This window comes from Camelus bactrianus, chromosome 7 (genome assembly GCF_048773025.1).
Source record: "Camelus bactrianus isolate YW-2024 breed Bactrian camel chromosome 7, ASM4877302v1, whole genome shotgun sequence".
Lineage (NCBI taxonomy): Eukaryota > Metazoa > Chordata > Mammalia > Artiodactyla > Camelidae > Camelus > Camelus bactrianus.
The window spans coordinates 68901383-68921671 of NC_133545.1; the positions used below are offsets into that span (position 1 = coordinate 68901383).

General features: G+C 34.3%; 1 protein-coding gene and 1 non-coding gene across 4 annotated transcripts in view; both read left to right on the forward strand.

Annotated features, from left to right (window-relative positions):
- SEMA3A (semaphorin 3A) overlaps window positions 1-20289 on the forward strand; it is a 443880-nt gene that overhangs the window by 302766 nt on the left and 120825 nt on the right. For all 3 annotated transcript variants that reach the window (XM_045510443.2, XM_045510442.2, XM_074367557.1), the window contains one exon: window positions 5634-5753. In XM_045510443.2, the coding sequence (XP_045366399.1) occupies window positions 5634-5753 (120 nt within the window). The remainder of the gene's footprint in view (window positions 1-5633; window positions 5754-20289) is intronic.
- On the forward strand, window positions 15570-15642 carry TRNAD-AUC (transfer RNA aspartic acid (anticodon AUC)). The gene has a single exon. It is a non-coding gene; the product is annotated as a tRNA-Asp (tRNA).

Here is a 20289-nt window from a genome sequence, read left to right on the forward strand (position 1 = left end):
AAGTGAAGTTACTCAAAGCTCCTTTAAATAGTAGAAGAGAATCATATTGGGTAACTTTTGCTAATACTGTGGTCTATAGTGCTTATGTGTATACTTTCAACCAAGTTTGAAAGTTTCAAGTAATTTGAAATGAAATGTTGCTAGAATCTTAATCAGTAACTCTAAAACTTCAAAACAAGTAATTAATTCAGAGGTGAAAAACCAGTCAAATGGGGCACTTAATTGAAATGAGTATTTACATAAAAATGATTTGGTATCCATAAGGCAGGAATCTTCATTTAATGTATCACATAAGTCAAGCCAAGTTAAAATTTCTTTTTTAATTATCATAAGTTTAAAGATGATATAGTTCAATTAATATGAATAGGCTCACATACTTAAATAACTAATGAAATAATGCCAACTTTGTTGTCCTATTTGAATCAGTATCTTTTAAAAATTCTCTGACATCAAAACAAAACAAAAGCATTGAAGTGGAAAGGTCCATTGGTTTTATTGTGCAATCATTCTTAATAGGGAAGGTAAAAATGTCTCCTAAAGTGGACCGAACAGCCTACTCACCATTTCATCACAGGAATGTTAAAAAATTGCAAGTCACAAATTCAACATTAGATGGCTAATATTATAAATAGACCCTAGTTGAGTGTTAGTTCTATTAGATGTGCCTCTTTGAAGAAGATTTCTAACATCCTTTAGTGAATGCTGATGTATTAGGGAAACATGACTATGGATGATCTGATCACAGCTGTAACAGCACAGTATTAAAAGGAAAAAAAGACACAACATTATTGCTAGGTAGGTATGGAACAGCTTAAGTAGAGAGAGGGATGAAGTGAGTGACAGGAACAATCTCACAGATTACTGCTTTGGCACGAAGATTCTAGTATTCCGTCAGCTTGCCAAATAAATTGACCAGAGACAAAGAAAGTCAACAGATTAACTTCAGGAATTAAGCTTATTAATGGATTTTCATGCAGAAATGTATCCACCCACCATGATAGGAAAAGGCTTCCTTTGCTTTCCCAGCTGCTACATTATACATTTAGAATGTTTCCACATAAACTGCTGATGGCGTAGAGACTTTTTTTCTTATTAAATGAATGTTCACTGACCTGAGGCAATGTTGTACTATATCCATTCATGTTGAGCTGATTTATATTTGAACCAGAACAAGTTGTTTGATTTAATCACGAGCTGAATATATTTGAATATAGATCGTTCATCTTCACAGCCTTCTCTCCTCTTTTCTTTCATTTAGAATAAAATTTCACCGCTCCATCCATAATTTAAGACCATACAAAGAGGTAATTGGAATTGGAGGTAAATTACATTCTTTTGTAAAAAGTGTAATTATCAGAAGTTAGTTAAAAACACCTCTATTCTGTTTCAATTTTCATGCATGGAGCAGTTGTTTTGACAGATGGATGGACTTTATTTTTGTAACCGTCCGGGAAAAGTCTGTCTAATCAGTGCTACATATTTGTAATGTTTGTTTTTGAATCACTGTGCATTTGCCTTCTATATCTTTTTTTAGGAATAGGCATTTTCTTTCTAATTTATTTTTCCAAGCTAATATCTCTGTGTGTATTTCCTCTCTACATTTGTCCTGAAGGCACTAGAAACTCTTAAAAAATAAGTGTAAATGGTTTGTCACTAAGGATGATGAATCATTGCTTCTCAGGTGTGGCCTTGGGGTTTGCTGGTTTATAACTGCCTTTACTTTTACTTCTAGGCTAAGTTAACAATTTATAATGCTGTTGGTCTGAAGTACATTTCAGCAAAATAAGAGGTCAGTAGGGTTGCCTGACGCTGGGGAAGTCAACTTGTTGCTAAACTTGTCTGTGTGTATCAAGTTAAATTCCAAAAAGGATCCAGGTTTGAAAAATGAATTCATTTTGAACTGATTACACTCTTTATTATGTTGTAAATTCACCAGTGCTGAGCAAAGCAGTGCAGTAGTTTAATGCCAAAAAGTACATTATATTCTGAGTTTTAAGAATCATCATGGTTCAGGAAAAGGTCAGAAATACTCTTCTTCAGTCTCCCTAGAGCAGAAATGTGTGAAGTGTGTTTCCTTTTGCTGACATGCTTCCTTCTTTTTTAGAGGAATGTCCAGGCTGCTTCGAAATAAAATGAATATCCTATTTTGGAACACTCAAAACCTAGAGAATGAAGGCAAATGAGTGACAGAATTGATACTCTTTTATGTAGGTTTTCTGTTTAAAGAACAATTCTCCTTCACAATGTCTCTTTCAAGATTTTGGTTCTTCTCTGTCTAGTTCTTTTAATTCACTGTTTCCTCCTACATTGGTGTTGATGGGTTTTCTCGCAGCTATTTTAAACCAGTTTTTAAAGTATTTCATTCAACTTTTTTGTTTCGATTCAAGTGTCTTAAGGTGTCTTAAGGTACTCTATAAACCCAAGAAATTTCTCTCCATTCTATTTGCATCAACTTTCACTTCAAAATAATATTGAGGTAGCCCCCGGGCATGGTGACAATATAACCTACAGCCGACTGGGAGAGTTCATTGGAGAAATGAATGGATCATTCCAGGCCTTAGGCCAGTAGGGTGGGTCTGGCTGCTTTGTAGCACAGATAGACTCCATTATCAGCATTCTTGGTAAAGCCCTTTGCAAGGTTACACAGCTCCATTCCTGTGATTGACTGTTTCTAGTAGTTCTGTAGAGGAATAGCTGTCATAGTATAGTGGTGCTTCTTTGACAATTAATAGAGAACAAATTAAAATTATGATATTCAGTGTGGCTCAATTCCATTGTTCTCAAGAATCTTGAGATTTTTCAGTCAATAATTATTGCTAATCAGTTAACCGATCTGTAAGAGATAAGAATCCACAAATTCTATGATGTTACGATTCATAACAGTTGCAGAAGTGACATAGCTTTCATTTGTGTTCACAAGTATCCATGCTGATAAAATATTTCCTTCCTTTTTTGTTTCCTTTATTTTGGAGAACTAGGGTCTATTCTCACGTTTCTTGGATACACTTAGGTGTTACTAATGGGATTAGAGAGTTTGATTTTTGTACTTAAAATTGCATGCCTATTTTTATAGGCATGGTAGGCAGACTAAAACCCCGTTCTTTTATGAAGTGAACGAGACATCTCTCTGGGGCTGCTGCTACTACTTATTAGAGTATTTGTTTGCTTACCACTATGCATGTACATATCCAGTTTCTTAATTTCAACATATGGTGTTGTAACTGGTTATTTATAATCTTGAATGCTGTGATACTGAGTTCATAATCAGGAGTCGCTGTCTTTATATAAAAGCAGAGTATGTGGCCACCTACATGTTTCAAAGAAAGAGGTACCATAAAACATTTTCCTGAAAATGACTTCTTTGCAAATGAATGCATTTCCTTAAGAGTGCAAGTAAGTCCTTTGGGTAAGACTCATGGATGTCTCATTTGTAAATGAGTTTATCAGCTGTTTCCCTCTCCACAGCTTCTTTCCTCTGCCTAAACTTTCTTACCCTATCCTCTTGGGGAAGGAGGAGAAACTGCTGCAGAATGAAGAGTTTGTGACTAAGAGTCTTGGAAGTTAGGTTATATCTAAGTTTATCTAAGATTATGTCTAAGATGTACCCTGTTCAAAGTGGTACATGGATGAGATGCATCTATTCTGTAAGCTAGGAAAATTTTCTTCATACCAACTTGCAAAATCAGTTGGTTTCAGTGCTTAATTTTCTGTGTTATCCTTTGCCAGACCAAAAAACATTGAGGATCTAAGCAGCAAAACAGTGGGAAGAATTAGATACTTATTTCAGTTTCTTACCTAAACTACTCAGCATATGTTAAGCACACATGAGGAGTCATAACTGGGAAGTTTTCATATTTTCCCTTAAATAGGCCTAATTCACATTTGGAACAATATAGTTATAGGACATCCTCAGATTTCATCCTAGAAAAATCAGTGAAATGAAAAGCAATTATCTGAATTTAAATAACAATTATTCTGCTCAGCTTTGTTCTCCTTATTTCATGGAGTTAATAGAGTTAATACCAAAATCATCAGTTGCAAACACAGAACACAGATGTCAAGTGGAAATATACTTAAATTATTGCAACACTTCAGTTATAAACTCCAACTGAGTACATAAATCTAAATGTATTCTGAGCTTTCACTTGAAGAGTTACGGAGAATGACTTTGGGAGTGTTAGAGGTGCCAGGACGAACCCAGGTCCTGTTATGTTTGCCGGAATTTCTTGCTCTCTACTCTGCTTTTGATCTTTATCTGCAGTTCTAGTTACATATTTGGTTCTTATTTCCAAATGTTTGTAGGCAAAAACACAAAACTATGTGTATAAGAAACTCTATGGTCAATGACATAGTAATTTTAACATAATTATTATTTAGCATGTGAATATTCGTTTGGATATTTAAAACATGAATATTGTATATTCCATGATGAATTCATATTTTCTGCTTATATGTATTTAATGTTTAAGATTTTTATATGTTTAATAGACTATACAATTTTATTTAAAGGTATTTTGAGAGTTTGAGTTTCTCTTTTTATTGTTTTCTTTTTACATTATATCAATATAGACTTATCTGTTTAGAAATGTTTTTAAAAAACTGAGCCTTTTCTGCTCTGAATTTCTTTGGCAATTAAAGTATCCAGTTTATATTCTGACTAACTAATTTTTCCCCCTAAATCTTTCCTCAACAGGGACAAAGGGCTAAGATTCCTCTTTATTCATAGAAATACATTTTCTTTCACAGGGATCTACAGATATGATAGATTATATAGAAAGAATAGAAATAGCTTTGTTCATTCTGTTTCTTATGTGATAATTTATTTGAGTAATAAAATGGCAGGAATGTCTAAACTTCTATAAATAATAACAAGATATGACTATAATTCTGTCTTATAAGTAACTGTTCTTTACCTGGGATCCATGAGTCATTGGGCAGGGGGTCCATGTATGGGTTCAGGATGTGCATGAACTGCCCAAAAATATTTATTAATGATAGCCACTCTACTAAAGACTCTTCAGCCTATAGACATACCACAGTGTACATCTTCTCTATCTCATTCCATGCCCAAGTGGTCTGTGAGGCATGGGGAACGTTTTCTGGAGGAGGTGGCTTTATCTTTTAGGGTCTATAGTGCTTACTAGTAAGCGGCATTACTCAAGTTCAGTGATGGGTTACTGATGAAGTTTTAAATTCATGTTTAATAGAAGGTTGTAGTATCTTTTATTTTTGATTTTTCCACAGTTAAGCTCAAAGCTGACTTTTACAAAGAAATTTTCACCATTGTTATAATTTAACTAATTCATTAACCCAGTAATTTGCTTTTTCTCTCATTTCTGGAAGTTCACCTATAATAACAGGTTATCTATAACTGTGTTCAACTTTAATATAAATAAATTATAAATAGTTTTAATAAAAAAGTTAAAGAGAATATTACATTTAGCCCCCCCCCAAAAGTAAGAACTTTAACTTCTGTATTTCATGTAATAATATAAGCAAACAATAGAATAATAAGCCCTAAAAATGTTGTGAAAAGTACACAAAAGAAATCTGTTCAAACATGCCTAGCACCCTAGAGGATACTTCAGCCATACTAACTGCTAGAACTCACTGGTTTTCCTTTTGTCTTACAGAAAGAATGTGCTAATTTCATCAAGGTGCTTAAGGCTTATAATCAGACTCACTTGTACGCCTGTGGAACGGGGGCTTTTCATCCAATTTGCACCTACATTGAAATTGGACGTCATCCTGAGGTAAAGCTGGCTTTTAAAAAGTGGTGTTTGCCCATGACCCCTTCCTTTTCAAATGCTTCATTGCTGATTTCATCAGCTCATTTAGCTTCTGGCTTGCTATTCAAGGGTACCTACTTGGAATTCAGATGCTGTTATTAATTTTAATCTGTGAATGCAAGGAGAATGAAACCATCACTCAACAATAACTATGGAACAGGAGGAAGGAAGGAAGAAAGCATTTGCTTTTGCCCTGAATTAGAGTCCAATGCATTTTGCATGTGCAGCAGATGTCGGCAGGCTGAATGTGTACTGTTTTCTCCTTCATTTGTGTATTGCCAGCTCTCCCCTCCATTTCCTCCCTCAGCCAGAAGTGTCTGCCACCACAGTTGTTTTCTTCTGCCCAGGGATTAAGAAAGGATGCCATACATGTGCACAATGATGTGATCTCACATTTGACCTAAATTATTCACATTTGTGTTCTTACTTAGCTAGGCTTTGCTTTTATAATTTTGGCTGTTATTTTGTCAGTGTGAAAAAGAAAAAGAAAAAAAATGTTTGGTGGCTATTGCTTCTAAAGGATGTTTTAGTGAGAAAATTTAGTGAGGAAATTAAAGTTAGGTAAATTTAAGTAAAAGTTGAAATTGGGGATATCTTTATAGGAAAAGTTACTAGTGTGGAAAGCAGTTTCATAAGTTGGACTTATCAATAGCCTTCAATTAGAAGCCCTTTTATAATTTTTGGCACAAAATCCTAAGAAGAACAAAAGTGTTCATGTGGTGAGAAAATCATTTGTGACAAAATTTTCTTCCAAATTGGAATTTAGAAGTACTCAACAGATAAAGGATTTGTTCCCAGAATATTTCTGGAATCGTAAAGATAAAATAGAATTTACATGTTAGCCATTTTTTTTGTAACTTAGACTCTTGATTGATCTCTATTTTAATTTATCCTGAAGTGATATAAATATATTCTTTCAATCCAAAGGCTTAGAAATCAAAACAGTTTGTGTGGTACCTTCTTTTAAGAAGACACCTTGAGACTATGTGGTTTCTAGACTAAACACAGTTACTATGACCTTCCTGATGATCCTGAGACAATCAAAACACTTTCCCAAGGTCTCACCAGTTTAGGCATTTGCCCTCATTGGCCTCTTCCCCTACAGCATCTTTCCTCCTCTCTTTATTCACAAGCATGCATACTGTGCTTACTGACATACCCAAGAGTTTTAAGTAAAAAGCTAGCTTTAAGGAAAGGCAGTCCTACTCAAATTACTTGTTTCGTATTGATGAAAGTTGGAGTAATTTCTTGCACACGGTCCTAGAGACTTTGTATACTTCACTTTTTAGCACTTTTTAGCACCTTCTGGATAAATCTCTCCCTCAACTATTTCCTATAGTTGGACATCCTGAACATTGGGCTTGGTGATTGTCCCATTTTTTCTGTATACTGGAGACAGTTCTAGACAACTCCCTCCACACCATATTCCACTTTTCACATCTGCCAAGCATTGTGCTGTATAGGGCAGTGGTGTCAGGAGAGTTGAACTCCAAGCACAGGTTAGTGGAAAAGACATGGGCTTTAGGGTCACGTCTGACCTCTTACCATGTTCTACCAGTTACTAGCTGTGGACTGGGAGAATTACTTAACCTGTCTGAGACTCTGTCTCATAATATGTAAAAACAAATCTCTAGATCCTCAGTGTCCATACATTTTAAATGAGAAATTGAACTTACTACCTCCAACTACCTTCCAACCTTTCCAGCAGGGCATAACTCCCTGACATTTTTTGCTATAGAAACTCAAGGAGTTCTAACCCCATCACTGTTGAATGTATGTCCTCTGGCCTCAGCCTGCAGGGCTTTTGTCTGACCTCAATTCAGTACTAGATGCTTGATCCGGAGCAGGCTACTTTCTTTCTTTGTGTCTTTGTAACCTAGAAAGTGATAATGAGAATGATCTCTACCTCATGTGGTTGTTGTGAGAGTTTAAAATTGTCTAGTAGGTAGTAGGTAGGAAAAAAAGTGGGTTAGCATTTTTAAAATATAAATGTGTATTTCATGCTGGAAGCCGTTGCAGCTTTGATGTTAATAATTGTCACTTTGCCTGTTAAATGTACCTTACTTCATCAGAGGTTGTGAGTTAATGCCCTGGGCTCTCATTGTTGGCAGGTCATTCTGTACTTATCTTAATTTCCCCCCTTTTTAAATTCAAAGCTTAGATGATCTTGATGGCCATTTAAATTAAAATATCATATATTGTTCCCGTATTTTTACCATTTTCCCCAAAAGTAGATTTTTTTTTTTTTTTTTTGTCTTTTTGAAGTTGCTCTTTAGCAGAGTTCACAGAATTTTTCCTTCTCAACTCACCAACTCCTCACTGCTGTTTTGTGGGTGGGTGGGGGAAGGCAGAGATACAGGTTGTGGAGCCAGGCCATTTACCCAGGAAAATGGAGGCGGCCATTTCCTCCACTGAAATAAATAAGTAAAGCTTCCCATCTAATCTCCTTAAGGTGGGATATTGGCATACAAGTATTTTCCTGAAACTCTGTAACTCAGAACCTTTGAGAGAAGTCCTTCAGAAGCTCAGTGATTTTGATTTGTGTGGTGATTGTATATGGGGGAGATGCTGTTCCAGGCTGTTTCGGAGATCAGAGTGAAGATGATTATGTAGTTACCAGGGGAAATTTGGAACACTCTAGACGGTCAATATAGGAAATTCTGGAAAAGATATTATCAAGATAGCTTGTCTAGACAACATAAAATTTAATATTCAATGCTTAAGCTGCCTTAAGAGAGAATCTGCTTTAAATTGATCTATATTGGTACTTAAAAAACTACACTCTGATTTAAACAGTTATGCTGTTTTTTAAGTTGAGGAAAAGAGACAATAGGTGCTTCATGCAGTTAGGAAGAGAATGATAGTAATGGAAAGACTGGAATAGTAAGAAATAAAATAGTAATCAGGACCGAGGCCAGGATTGTTGGATTAGAGTTGATAAGGTCTCACAAAGTTTGAACTTAGTAACTTTTCTTTACAAGGATGGATTCTCAGACAGAACCAAGACAAATCTTTCTCCTATATTCTGCTTTAGAAGTAGCCTGTATATTTTGCTATTTCCTGCCCCGCACTGAATACAATAATGAAATAGTTTCCTTTTTAAACTTCTATTCAGCCTTTACATATTATGAATAATTTTATCATACAGAAAAAGACATTTTGTTTTTTGCTTTTATCATGACTTCCCAGACATTTTAGCATCCAGTTTTTTCTTTGCAGTGCTTTTCCTTTAAAATAACTTTGTCTTAACATTGAGATCCCATGATTGTTGAAACCCATTGTTAGAATTTTTGGACTTATCATTCCAGGTGGCTGGACGCCACAGAAGTAAAGACACCACTTTTGAAACAAAGCAGTACTCCTTTCATTATTTAATAGCTTTAGATCTTGCAGGAGGAAATTAACAGTTCCTCTTAAATGATGAACAGTTTGTAAAACAACAACAACCTTGTTTAGTCTCTAGTTATTAAAATAGACCTTATTTTATTCTTTTAGCTTTTAAATACCAATATTAAAACTCCTGAATATTGTATTCCAAAACCTACTCTTGCTGTAGAGTGAATGCCATATGACCACACACAGTATGTCATTGATTGCTGTATTAAACAGATTTTCTGTTTCCTGTAGTACAATTGGGAATTGCTAGACCTATTAATTAATTCCAGGTCTGTAAGATGTGTGTCAATCAGTTCTTGGGTATCCTCCAATAGTACTTGACACTGCAGATAACTGCCAGTGAGGTCACATACTTCATACACATGTGTGTGTTTATCATAAAAATGCACTCAGAGTTCATGGAAGGAATGATTCAGAGCTAGAGTACAGATGAGTTTTGAGTTTAAGCTCTCAGCATCCATGCCATTGAAATGAAAAGTGTAAGTCATCCTTACGAGACAGGATATTCCCAAAAGGCTTATACTTATGGTATTTCCCTTCCAATTTACATCTGTTAATAAAAAAATGAATGAATTTAGGAGGAGTATAGATTTTCGAAGAAGTCTGGATATTTTCTCAAATTCCAAATGGGCCTCCTCTAGGCACTGGGAAAGAAATCTAAAGAAAGATGGACCCAGATGAAAACTGGAAAATATTAACTCTATAAATACTCTCAGAATGTCATGATCTCAATTTATGATAGAACCAGAGGGACATTAAGAAATGCAGTGAAGCTTAATGGCTATCTCTGAGGTCATTTCTACAATGACAACTAATATATCAAGATATAAAATAAAATGTTTTGTCTGATTCTTCCCTTCCTCCAAGAATATGTTTTACTTTTATGTAAAACTTTGAATTAGATGCTCTTAGTAACAGTCTCCAGGGCCAAAATGCTACTTAAGTGGTAGCTAGTGATCTGTTGACTAATTTATACATCTAACCTAACCTCTTCTAATTGAATTATCTTGCTCAATGTATTATGTCCGTTAGTCCAATAAAGCCCAAGTTTATCTCTAAGAGAAGACGGTAAAGCTGAGGAGTTTAGATTTCTTAGTAAAACAATGAGGAGTTGCTTTTGGGTGGGGTCCATCTTTACATCTTTCTTAGATCATACGTTGGAGTCTGGATTTACTCTGTAGTAGGCTAATGTAAGTGGGAAAAGTCAAGATTCCTTGGTGATTTCTTCTCTGCCTCCTAATTTCCACCAGAGGCAGCGTGTCCCTCATTGGCACTGCCAACCTAAGCCAAATGTGGTTATAGCAAGACCATATTGATTTCTAGGTTCTTCTTTCCTAATCTGTCGGTACTTGAATCATGTTGGAAGGCAGACCGTACAAGTTACCATGCTGAATAAACAATACCACCATTTTTATTGCAAATTAAATTTTAAAATGCTGTGTTGTTTGTATTTGAGGAAAAGGATCAGTTTATAAATTCTGAGTGATCTTAACAGCTCACCAGTACATTTTCCATAAGCTATTCACATTCTAAACTTTAAATATTATCAATAAGACTGTTTCTCAAAATTAATAGAACTAGTAGCCAACTGAGATAGTTTGGGGGACCTAAGTCATTAGAAACAAGTCTAGAAAAAAAGAATTCACAAATGGTGAAAGAGAGAAAGAGAACCAAAAATCCAAACCAGCATCACCTGTACCTTATTTAAAATGTTTTAAATCACTATTTTATATTTTGACTTGTTTGCTCTAAATATTTGTTGTGAAAACCATAGTTATGAGATAACTTTTAATACTCTTTTACCTTCTACACTTACTTGGTTTAATTGTACAACATTTTCCCCTTCATAGTATTTCACCACTTTTTATTTCCAAGAACAGTGACAGGAAAAAATGGAAACGTAACCCCTGAGTTCTTAACTTTCAGTGTATTTAGTTTCATGTTTTGTCAGGTCTGGTTCACCTAGTGCAAGAAAAAAATTTGGACAAAATTAAAAACACTTTTCTTAAGGCTGTATTGGTGCAGTGGTGGCATTGTCAATTACCTATTAAAATACTTTAGTATCCATAGAACTATATTGTAAACAATACATTAACCAATCTATTTTTTCTTTTCCTCGTGAACTACTAATAGTTGGTTTGGATCAAAGACCTTATATTTACTGGAGCTAATCTATCACTGGAGCTGTGTATTCCTCAGCCTGTCTTCTACTGTGCACTTTTTGATTGATTGCACTGATTCTCTGTATAATCTATTTTAAGAAGTCTCTATCCATAAAAGCTTTAATTTGCTTATTATCAATATTACATTTCACACAAAACACAAAGAGTATTTCTAAACCCCATTGCCTGCTCACATGTTTGTGCTGTTTTCATCTTCTCTTCTGTTTTCCTCCCTCTATCATGACCCTTTCTTTGCCCTTGAACTCTAGTTCTGTTTTCCTTCTTTATCTCTTTGTCATCTTACCTAAACTACTTCATTTGGAATCAAAGGTTAAGGTACTGGAAATACAACTTTCATATACAGATGAGAAGGAAGGTGTTAGTTTGATATATTTGAAACTTTGGAAAAATAGCAGAATAAACTTAGACTGAATTTCCACAAATCAGAATATATTTGATTCCTTTTACAGTGTATTTCAAATAAGCATCAGCACATTATCTTGTAAATTTGTTTTAAATCATAATGGTTCACTCTGATAATAACCTGAAAAAGCGATGTAAGTACATTCTAAATTATTTGGATAACTACCTCATAATCATGTAAAATCTTAAGATTTTAGTGCTTTTGCTTGCTTAAGGCTTAAGATCATGTGAGTGCCAAGAATATACCTTTAATTTTCTTGGGCTATTGAGAAGGAAACAAAGGTTGACTTGGTATGTAAATACTCTCTTCCTGCCAAGTAAAAGCCAAAGTGAGGTCAGAGTGGGCTAGTGTGAAGGAAGAACTTGCTGTGGTTCAAATAGAGAAAAGTAGTTAGAGAACTAAATTACCCCAGAACACAGAGGGGGCAGACTTGCTAACCCCAGACAGTAGCTTCTGGTCACTAGAACAATGTGCCTATTGCAAGAAGGTATTTACTTTCAGGATACACAAAAATAGTAGTGTCGCATTGCATTGCTGTTGCTAATTTCAATTGCATTTGCTTTCTAGTTTTGTTGGTACTTAGCTTTAAACAGGAAGAACCTATACTTGGCTTTATAATTTTATAAATTTAGCTACTGTTAGAAAATATATGATGCAGGATACCTGATGGCACACTAAGAAGATACTACCTTGTGGTAGTTTTTAAGCAGATAGTGTCACCTTTTCCCTGTGTTCACATCTGAGGACACTCACCTGCCCTTGTATAATGGCCTCTGGTCCAGGTTCCTCATGGCTCTCAGCTGTTCCAGGCTTAGCACAGGTGGTCAATTTGGACAGAATGTGAACTGGAGAAACAGAAATAGCAAAGGTTGGTGCTGAGAATCAGCATGAGGTGATGAGAATAGCATTGAGGTGAAAACGAAAGACATAGAGAAAACCAGAACTTCTGGAATCAAGGTTTTATTTATAATACAGATTTGATGGCCTACTAGGAGACAATGGAGGCTTTACATTTATATCTAGGCTTCTTCAGATTTGTAGCAGCAATTCTGTTCAACTGCTACAGTCAATGCCCAAGTGATCTTGAAAGCAATTTGTTTTTAGAAGAAATTTGTATTCAGTAGAGATAAAATTAACTTCAATACAAACATAGGAAATGTTTTTCCTAAACAAGGTTCTAGTAGTAATGGTGAGGAATTTAAACACAAATATCTGCCCTCAAAGGGCTAACATATGCATAAACATAAACTTCAACATAGGTGAAAACATCAGTAATAGTAACAACTATACTCTCAATAACTGGTAGTTACTGAGCAATAATTATGCTCTATAATAGCAACTTCACATGTATAACCGCACGCAGTCTTCACAGAATCTGATGAGTTCGGTACTCTTCATTATCTTCATCTTATTGATGAGAAAATTAAGGTTTCCATGGGTATTTTGTAATGGACCTGAGGCAGTCATGCTGTTTAGTGGTTTATGTCTCAGTCAAGAGCCTGCCCCTTTAAAAGGAAGTGCCAGCCCCGTGCAGGGGAAGAGAAGGGGGAAAATCATGAATTCTGATTTAGGAATTAAGTCAGGGATTTTGTCCTGTGTTTATTTTATATTTCAAAAATTCTTAATGTGTATCTGGTTTGAATAAGGTGATAAGCTAGATTTTGAAAAATGGGTGAAGTATTGATGGATGTGGAAGATCCATTATTTTAAAACCAGAAAGAAGAATACAAGGACAGAGACATTAAAGGCCACTGGGGAAATGACAAGTATCCCTGTGTGCACAGTGCTCAGTGATCTTCAAAAAAGGAGGCTGGAAAATTAGGATCAAGTTTGGTTTGGGGAAGCTAATCAAGAGCTGTACAAGATTTTAGGAAAAACTACTAATATTGCTATGACTGGTTTTGAAACATATTTTTGGTGGAAATGTGTTTTGCAGGGGATCGATCTATTTCAAGATTATAGCATAAGATGAGTAGTGTCACATGATGATAACCTGGACTGATACTGAGTGAAAGATACTGAGTAATATTTAAAATTCTCATAACAAGTAACAAGAAATCAAAATAACATCTAAATCTCATAAACCACTAGATAAAATAACTGAGCTGATAATACTCTTTAAACTCCCCAGGGAAAAAATGGTTTCTCAATTCTTTTATGGTAATTAGGTAAGCATGTTTTGTAGTGTATTGTGGCTTATGCACGCTCGTTTTTCACTCCTAAGTCTACAAATAAGCTGAATTTATGTTGTACATAAAACATTAGGCTCTGATATGCAAAGTTATGTGAATTTCTCACCATACTGTATCACTAAAACATGGTTTCTCCACACTTGTAAATGCAGACAATGCTATTTTGTGTAATGCATATGTGAAAGCATTCAAACACACTTTGTTTAAAAAATAAAAATAAAAAAACAACTGAGTGAAAAGAAATAAGGTATATAGTACTCAGAAACTGATTTTTAAATGATGTTTTAATTTTAATTTCATTACTGTATTACAGCTTATAGTGATTTTGTGAAATTTTTATGGAAATGATATACTCATTTTAGCCCTTGTTATTCTGCCGCATTTCCCTCCTTTTACAACTACTATCCATGATTTTTTCATTACTTTTATTACTATTAATGACTATCATTGTAGGCATATTTCGTGGTTTTATGATTATAGCATTTGATAACATAACTCTGTGATGGAGCTGTAATCTCCATTTTTCAATTTATGAAACGAAGTCTCAGAGGGGTTCAACAACCTACCAATCTTTATACAACTGGTAAATTTGTTGTCGTAACTATCATAACATATGGTCTTTCTAGTGACATAAATATGGTCTAACATTGTGCCAGTTATACTTCATTGGTAGGATACTGTCCCATGTGGTTTTTTAAAATTAGATTTTTAAATTGTGATCAGAATTCTTAGCACAGGATCTATTCTTTTTACAGCTTAAGGGCACAATTCAATATTGTTAACTATAGACGTGATGTGGTGTGGTGCAGCTGATCTCTAGAACTTACTCATCTCGTATAACTGAAACTTTATACCCATTGAGCAGCAGCTCCCCATTTCCCTACCTCCAGCCCCTGGCAGCCACCATTCTGCTCTCTGACTCTGTGAGTCTGACTGTTTTAGATTCCTCATGTAAGTAGAGTCATGCAGCATTTGCCCTTCTGTGACTAGCTTATTTTACCTAGCGTACTATACTTCAGGTTCATTGCAACTTTATCCATAATAGCTAAGATGTGGAAACAACCTAAATGTCCATAAACAGATGACTGGATAAAGAAAATGTGTGGTGTTAAATACAACGGAATATGATTAGGCCTTAATAAAGAAGGAAATCCTGCCATATTCAATAATATGCACTATGTGTTCATTAATACTCAGGACTAAACATGCTCAAAACATTGAATAGCAAGCAAAATGAATTACAACTTGCATTTTTAGGAATGTTCTTGAAAGAAGCATTAAGTTCTTTGTGCTGTCAGCTTGGTAAAATGACAATGAGCTAGGATAGCATGAAACAGTTACTTTCTGTTTCTACTAATTCCCTCTCCATATAATAAAAATATTCAGCAAAAATAAACAAAACTGGCCGACTGGTACCTCTACTTTAACACACAGGAGAGTGGTAATATGTTTTACAATCTAAAGAGAGTTGTAATTCTTTTTTACCTAAGGGGGAAAATCAGAATCTATGGCATTAATAGAAGTACATTTGAACTAGGTTTCTTAAAATATTTTTAAAAAATTAATGATTTTCCCAACTCTCATTCAAAGTAAGTTTAGCAAAGATGGAGGGTATAGCTCAGTGGTAGAGCATGTGCTTATCTTGCACGAGGTCCAGGGTTCAATCCCCAGTACTTCCATTAAAAATAAATAAATAAAAACCTAACTACCTATCCCCTAAAAATTAAAAACAAATTAAAAATAAATTAAAAAAACAAAAAAGACTAATTTTAGCAATGAAACATGCTCTTTTACTCTTTCTCAATATTTTGATCATGTAATATTTCAAGAACACAGAAGAGTCTGGATATTTGTATATGTAGAATTCTAGGTTCTCTAATAAATAGAAAATACTTAATTTTATATGGCATACAAATGATCAAATAACAGAAAATTGGCCGTCTTAATTTCATTTTCTTTAATGTAAATAGACCTTATCAAACTATCCCTGCCTGTGAAGATGTTGAAATATTAATAGGTTTGGGGAAAAACTATATTTTTACCTAAAATTAATTTTATACTTATGAGTTTTTAGAATTTCCAGCTAGAACAAATTATTTGGATAAATATTTGTGTATGTGAAGGGACATCTTTTAATCATTGCCTAAAAAAATTGAATGACATAGGCTTCAACTTTCACTTAACCCAATTATTTCTATCTTTGCATGTTTTGTTCATATACTTTAGCAATTTAAATCTATTCCTATATAAATGATAGAAAATTTGATATTAGTACCTTAGTACAGTTTTGAGATTTCTGTGTTGACATGCAGGAAATATATTGTTTCAAATTGTCAGAAATCAAACTGCATAAAACGACTACTTTCCATTTTTATTTTATTTTTATTTTCCAGTCTGCCATTTTAATTCCATTGTGCATCTTTGGTCACTGAAAGCAATCTCAGGAATTGCTGAGTGGTTAAAAAGGGAGTCTAATGGGATCTAAAATCAATTCACAGGTCTGTCACTGATTCATTGTGTGACTTTTGCTGCCACTGAAATGACATTAAACTGGTTTCCTCAACATTTTTATACCTCAGGATTTTTCTTGTGATGAAAATTACTTATCTGTATGCATTATGGATATATACTTTAAAATAATAGGCTAGTGATTAAGAACTACGAGGCTAGCTTCTATTTTGAGTTACCTCACTTGAGATTATCACAAAGCTTTATACAGAGGCTAAAAGTCTGGATCTTTCTAGTATTGCAAATGGGGTTTTGTATACATGCCAGGGTTCAAGCTCCTTTTAAGTGCTTTTATCCTGGCAAACTTTTCTTCTCTTGATTTATCTTTTGTTGGCATTTAGTAGCTGTCTTACCTCATATTTAAATTACTTAACCTGGAAAGGATGGATGTTTAGTGTCCCACATTGACTTGCCCTTTGCTGGCCTAAATCATGGAAGCAAATGTAAGATTTGTAGGCAGGAACACCTATTCTTTGTATTATGTCATGCCAGATAGCAGTCCTAGGTACTACCTTGACATTAAATCACGTTTTTGCAACAACAATATGGAATTTTTAAGGATTCATGCTAAGTTTGCATAATCTCTTAGACATACGTAAAAATGTTTTTTCTAGAATAAAGTGTAATAACTTATCTGACAGAAGACTGGGAAAAAATATGCAAGTGGTAAGCAAAATATTTCCATTTTTATCATGCAAACATCCAGATAAATTTCCTTATTCATAAAGTGCATCAGAAGCAGTCAATAGTTTCCAGTCTCTTGATTAAAATCAACTTCAGGTGAAATTAAAAAATAAAATGGTATGTTTGCCAGATGAATGACAAAAAATATAATCCCACTTACTTTTCTACCTTATACTTATCAAAGTCTAAAAAAGTTTAATAATCTTCTAAAACAGAAATTAAAAGTATTTTTCAACTATGCTGCTAAGAAAAATATTTTGATCTGAAAGATTTTAGTACAGAAATTTAAGTTGGAAAATTAGATATTCGCACGACTTTTAAAGCCTAACATCCTGAGCACAAAGCTCAGAAGTATCTGATATCTTTCTTACTTTAAAAAACAATGTGTCCAGAGTTAAACTGTGACCAGAATTTCCACAAATACTTGCTTAAAAATACATGTTTATAAAATACATAGCTTATAGTTTCTATATAGCTCCTCTAATTCCTAGCCTTCATTTCATAATATAGGAAGTCTAAACTCAGACCACTTAAACAGTATTCTCAAATTCCACGGCTACTTAATGGTAAAAGCTGAACTTAAACTCAGTTCTCCTGATAGCCAGCTTAGAATTCTTTCCATTTCATTCTACTGCTTTCACTCACAAACTCAGAAGAGGACATAAAGGACCCAATTTTTCACTTACATCAAGCTTTTATAAGTTTTTTTTGTAATTAAAATGAATATGTAAGTAACATCAGATAACTACTTTTAAAATATAGTTGTATTTTACATTCTTTCTCCATGCATTCATAATATGATTATAAACTATGTAATGTAATTTCAGGGAAAAGTATATGATTACTTTCACAAAAATAGTATTTCCTTATTGAAAATGAGTCAGTTGTCTCTTCAGAATAGGTAAAATTTGAATGTTGTTTCAATATTTTACATTATTTCCCTTTGTTCTCATAAAAGTAGCTAGATTAAGGATGATTTCTATTAGTTGAAGCAGTCAACACATATCAAATATTATCAAAGAAAATAACTGAAACATTGAGAAGGCAGCCTGAACACAGTGAACACCAGAATCATGCAACATTTCACCCACACACCTCTGCATACAATGGACAAGAATGACTAAACCCTTTGATCTCTCCTGGATAACATGAAAGAGTACAAGGAGGAAAAAAGCAACATCTGTTAGAAAAAGGGTTTAATGAACAGGGTGGAGACCAATTGAGTGTTGACACAGAGCATGAGAAAAGGAAGAGAATGCAGAAACAAAGTTATTTATAGTCACAGACCTCAATTAGGTCCAAAGAGTAAAGTCTGACTTAGAAAAAAAGATATTAAAATAAATGCAGTTTGATTTATATTTAAAGTGTAAGTCCTGTAGTGAATTCTCTATAAATATTTTCAGTAGGAAATATACATATTATGTGTAGCACATAGGTATATAACTTTTATACACAAAGCTATATATTATATATATGTGTGTGTTTATATCCATAGTGATGGCATTATCTTAGAGAAGATTGTAAAGGTGTAAAATAAGGAATACAAGTCAGTTTAAACTGGCTGAACATATATTTGTAAATATAGACTTTAGTCTGTTTTCCATGTAACTTAAGGAAATAAATGTCTGTTGCGGAAAAAGTGATTGTTTTGAACGGATCTGTTCCATACAGGATAGAGCTTGCCTGGGCATTGTCCATCACTCAACTGTTGCAAATATCCAAAGCAGAAATAATTTCTCAGAACATTACAAATTTGGGTGACTTTCAGGCTTGTGAGTTTTTGGATCTCAAAAGGTGATGGTGGTAATGTTGGTGGTGGTAGTGGCATTCTTTCTTTTTTATGATTTGTATTGCATGCTGTTGCAAGTATAGATTTCGCTATCATGTGAGTTAGTATTTTCTAGCACTCTGTTACAACAGCTGTTTCCAACCTTATGTCTGGTAGATGACATGTCCGTATGTGACAGTCTCTCGTAGACACATCCATCATTATATATGCATAAGAATATTCTGAAATACACATGGGTAAAATAATGACATAAGAGCCTTAACCTTTAATTAGTCACAGTTTCTTTAAAATAAAAAAATAAATAAAAAGAAAGCTATTACAAATGTACGTATTTAAGTTCAGGGAAGCAAGCCATATTTGAGGTCAGAGAGAAGGTGAATCATGGGCAAAAAAAAAAATGGCAAGAAGCCATGATCTTAGATTTGTGAGAAAGTATTTAGGAAATACAAAAATATATTTGCCTGTAAGATCATGTCTGTATGTAATAGACTAAGTAGACTTCTCTGCTGGGCACCAGGCAAAATGTATAAAGTCACCATGACATATGGTTCCACTTGGTAAAATAATACTATTAACTCAGATCCTGCTCCCTCCCTGCTGCTCACCACCACTTGGCCTGGCCAATCAGGTTATCACACTGAAGCCAGACCAGTCTTCTTGGAAAGCAAGCTGTAGCCTATCACCTCTGTTTAAAGATGTTTTCTTGCCTCCTTTTAATCCTAGCAACTAGGGAAATCTACTTTTTGGTCTTGGTCCTTCCTATTTCAGCATCCTTATTTGGACCACTCTTCCCTTACCCTCTCCTAACACTCTGGAGTCCCTTTTCTTCTTTCTGTTCCTTTATATTCCTGGTTTCTTTTCTTCTAGGTCTTTGCACTTATTGTGTCTATTTCTTGAAAGAATCTTCCCCCGGATGTTTACTTTCATAAATTCATCTCATCCTTCAAATCTCAACTCAAGTGTTACTTCCTTATAGCAGTTTTTCCTCACTTCCCTTGTATTGTAGGTAATACTATTATATATACTCTCATAGCAATACAGGTGAAAAGGCAGACAAATAAATAGTGCATATATTGTGATAGTCCCATAATAGGGATTAGAGAAATTTGTCTGAAAGAGCATATATATTTGCACATCATAAACTCTGAACAGCTAAGGATCGTTTCTTCATCTCTCAAGGGTTAATTAGTCTTGTGTTTCTTTTGTGCAAAAAGCCACAGAGTGCAAATCAGAATGAGGACCTGAAATAAAGATCACCAGCCAGCTTGAACCCTTGAATTACTCCAAATAATCTCTTTTAAAAATGTGGATACTCCATATTTCAGTATAAGCCATTGTACAAATT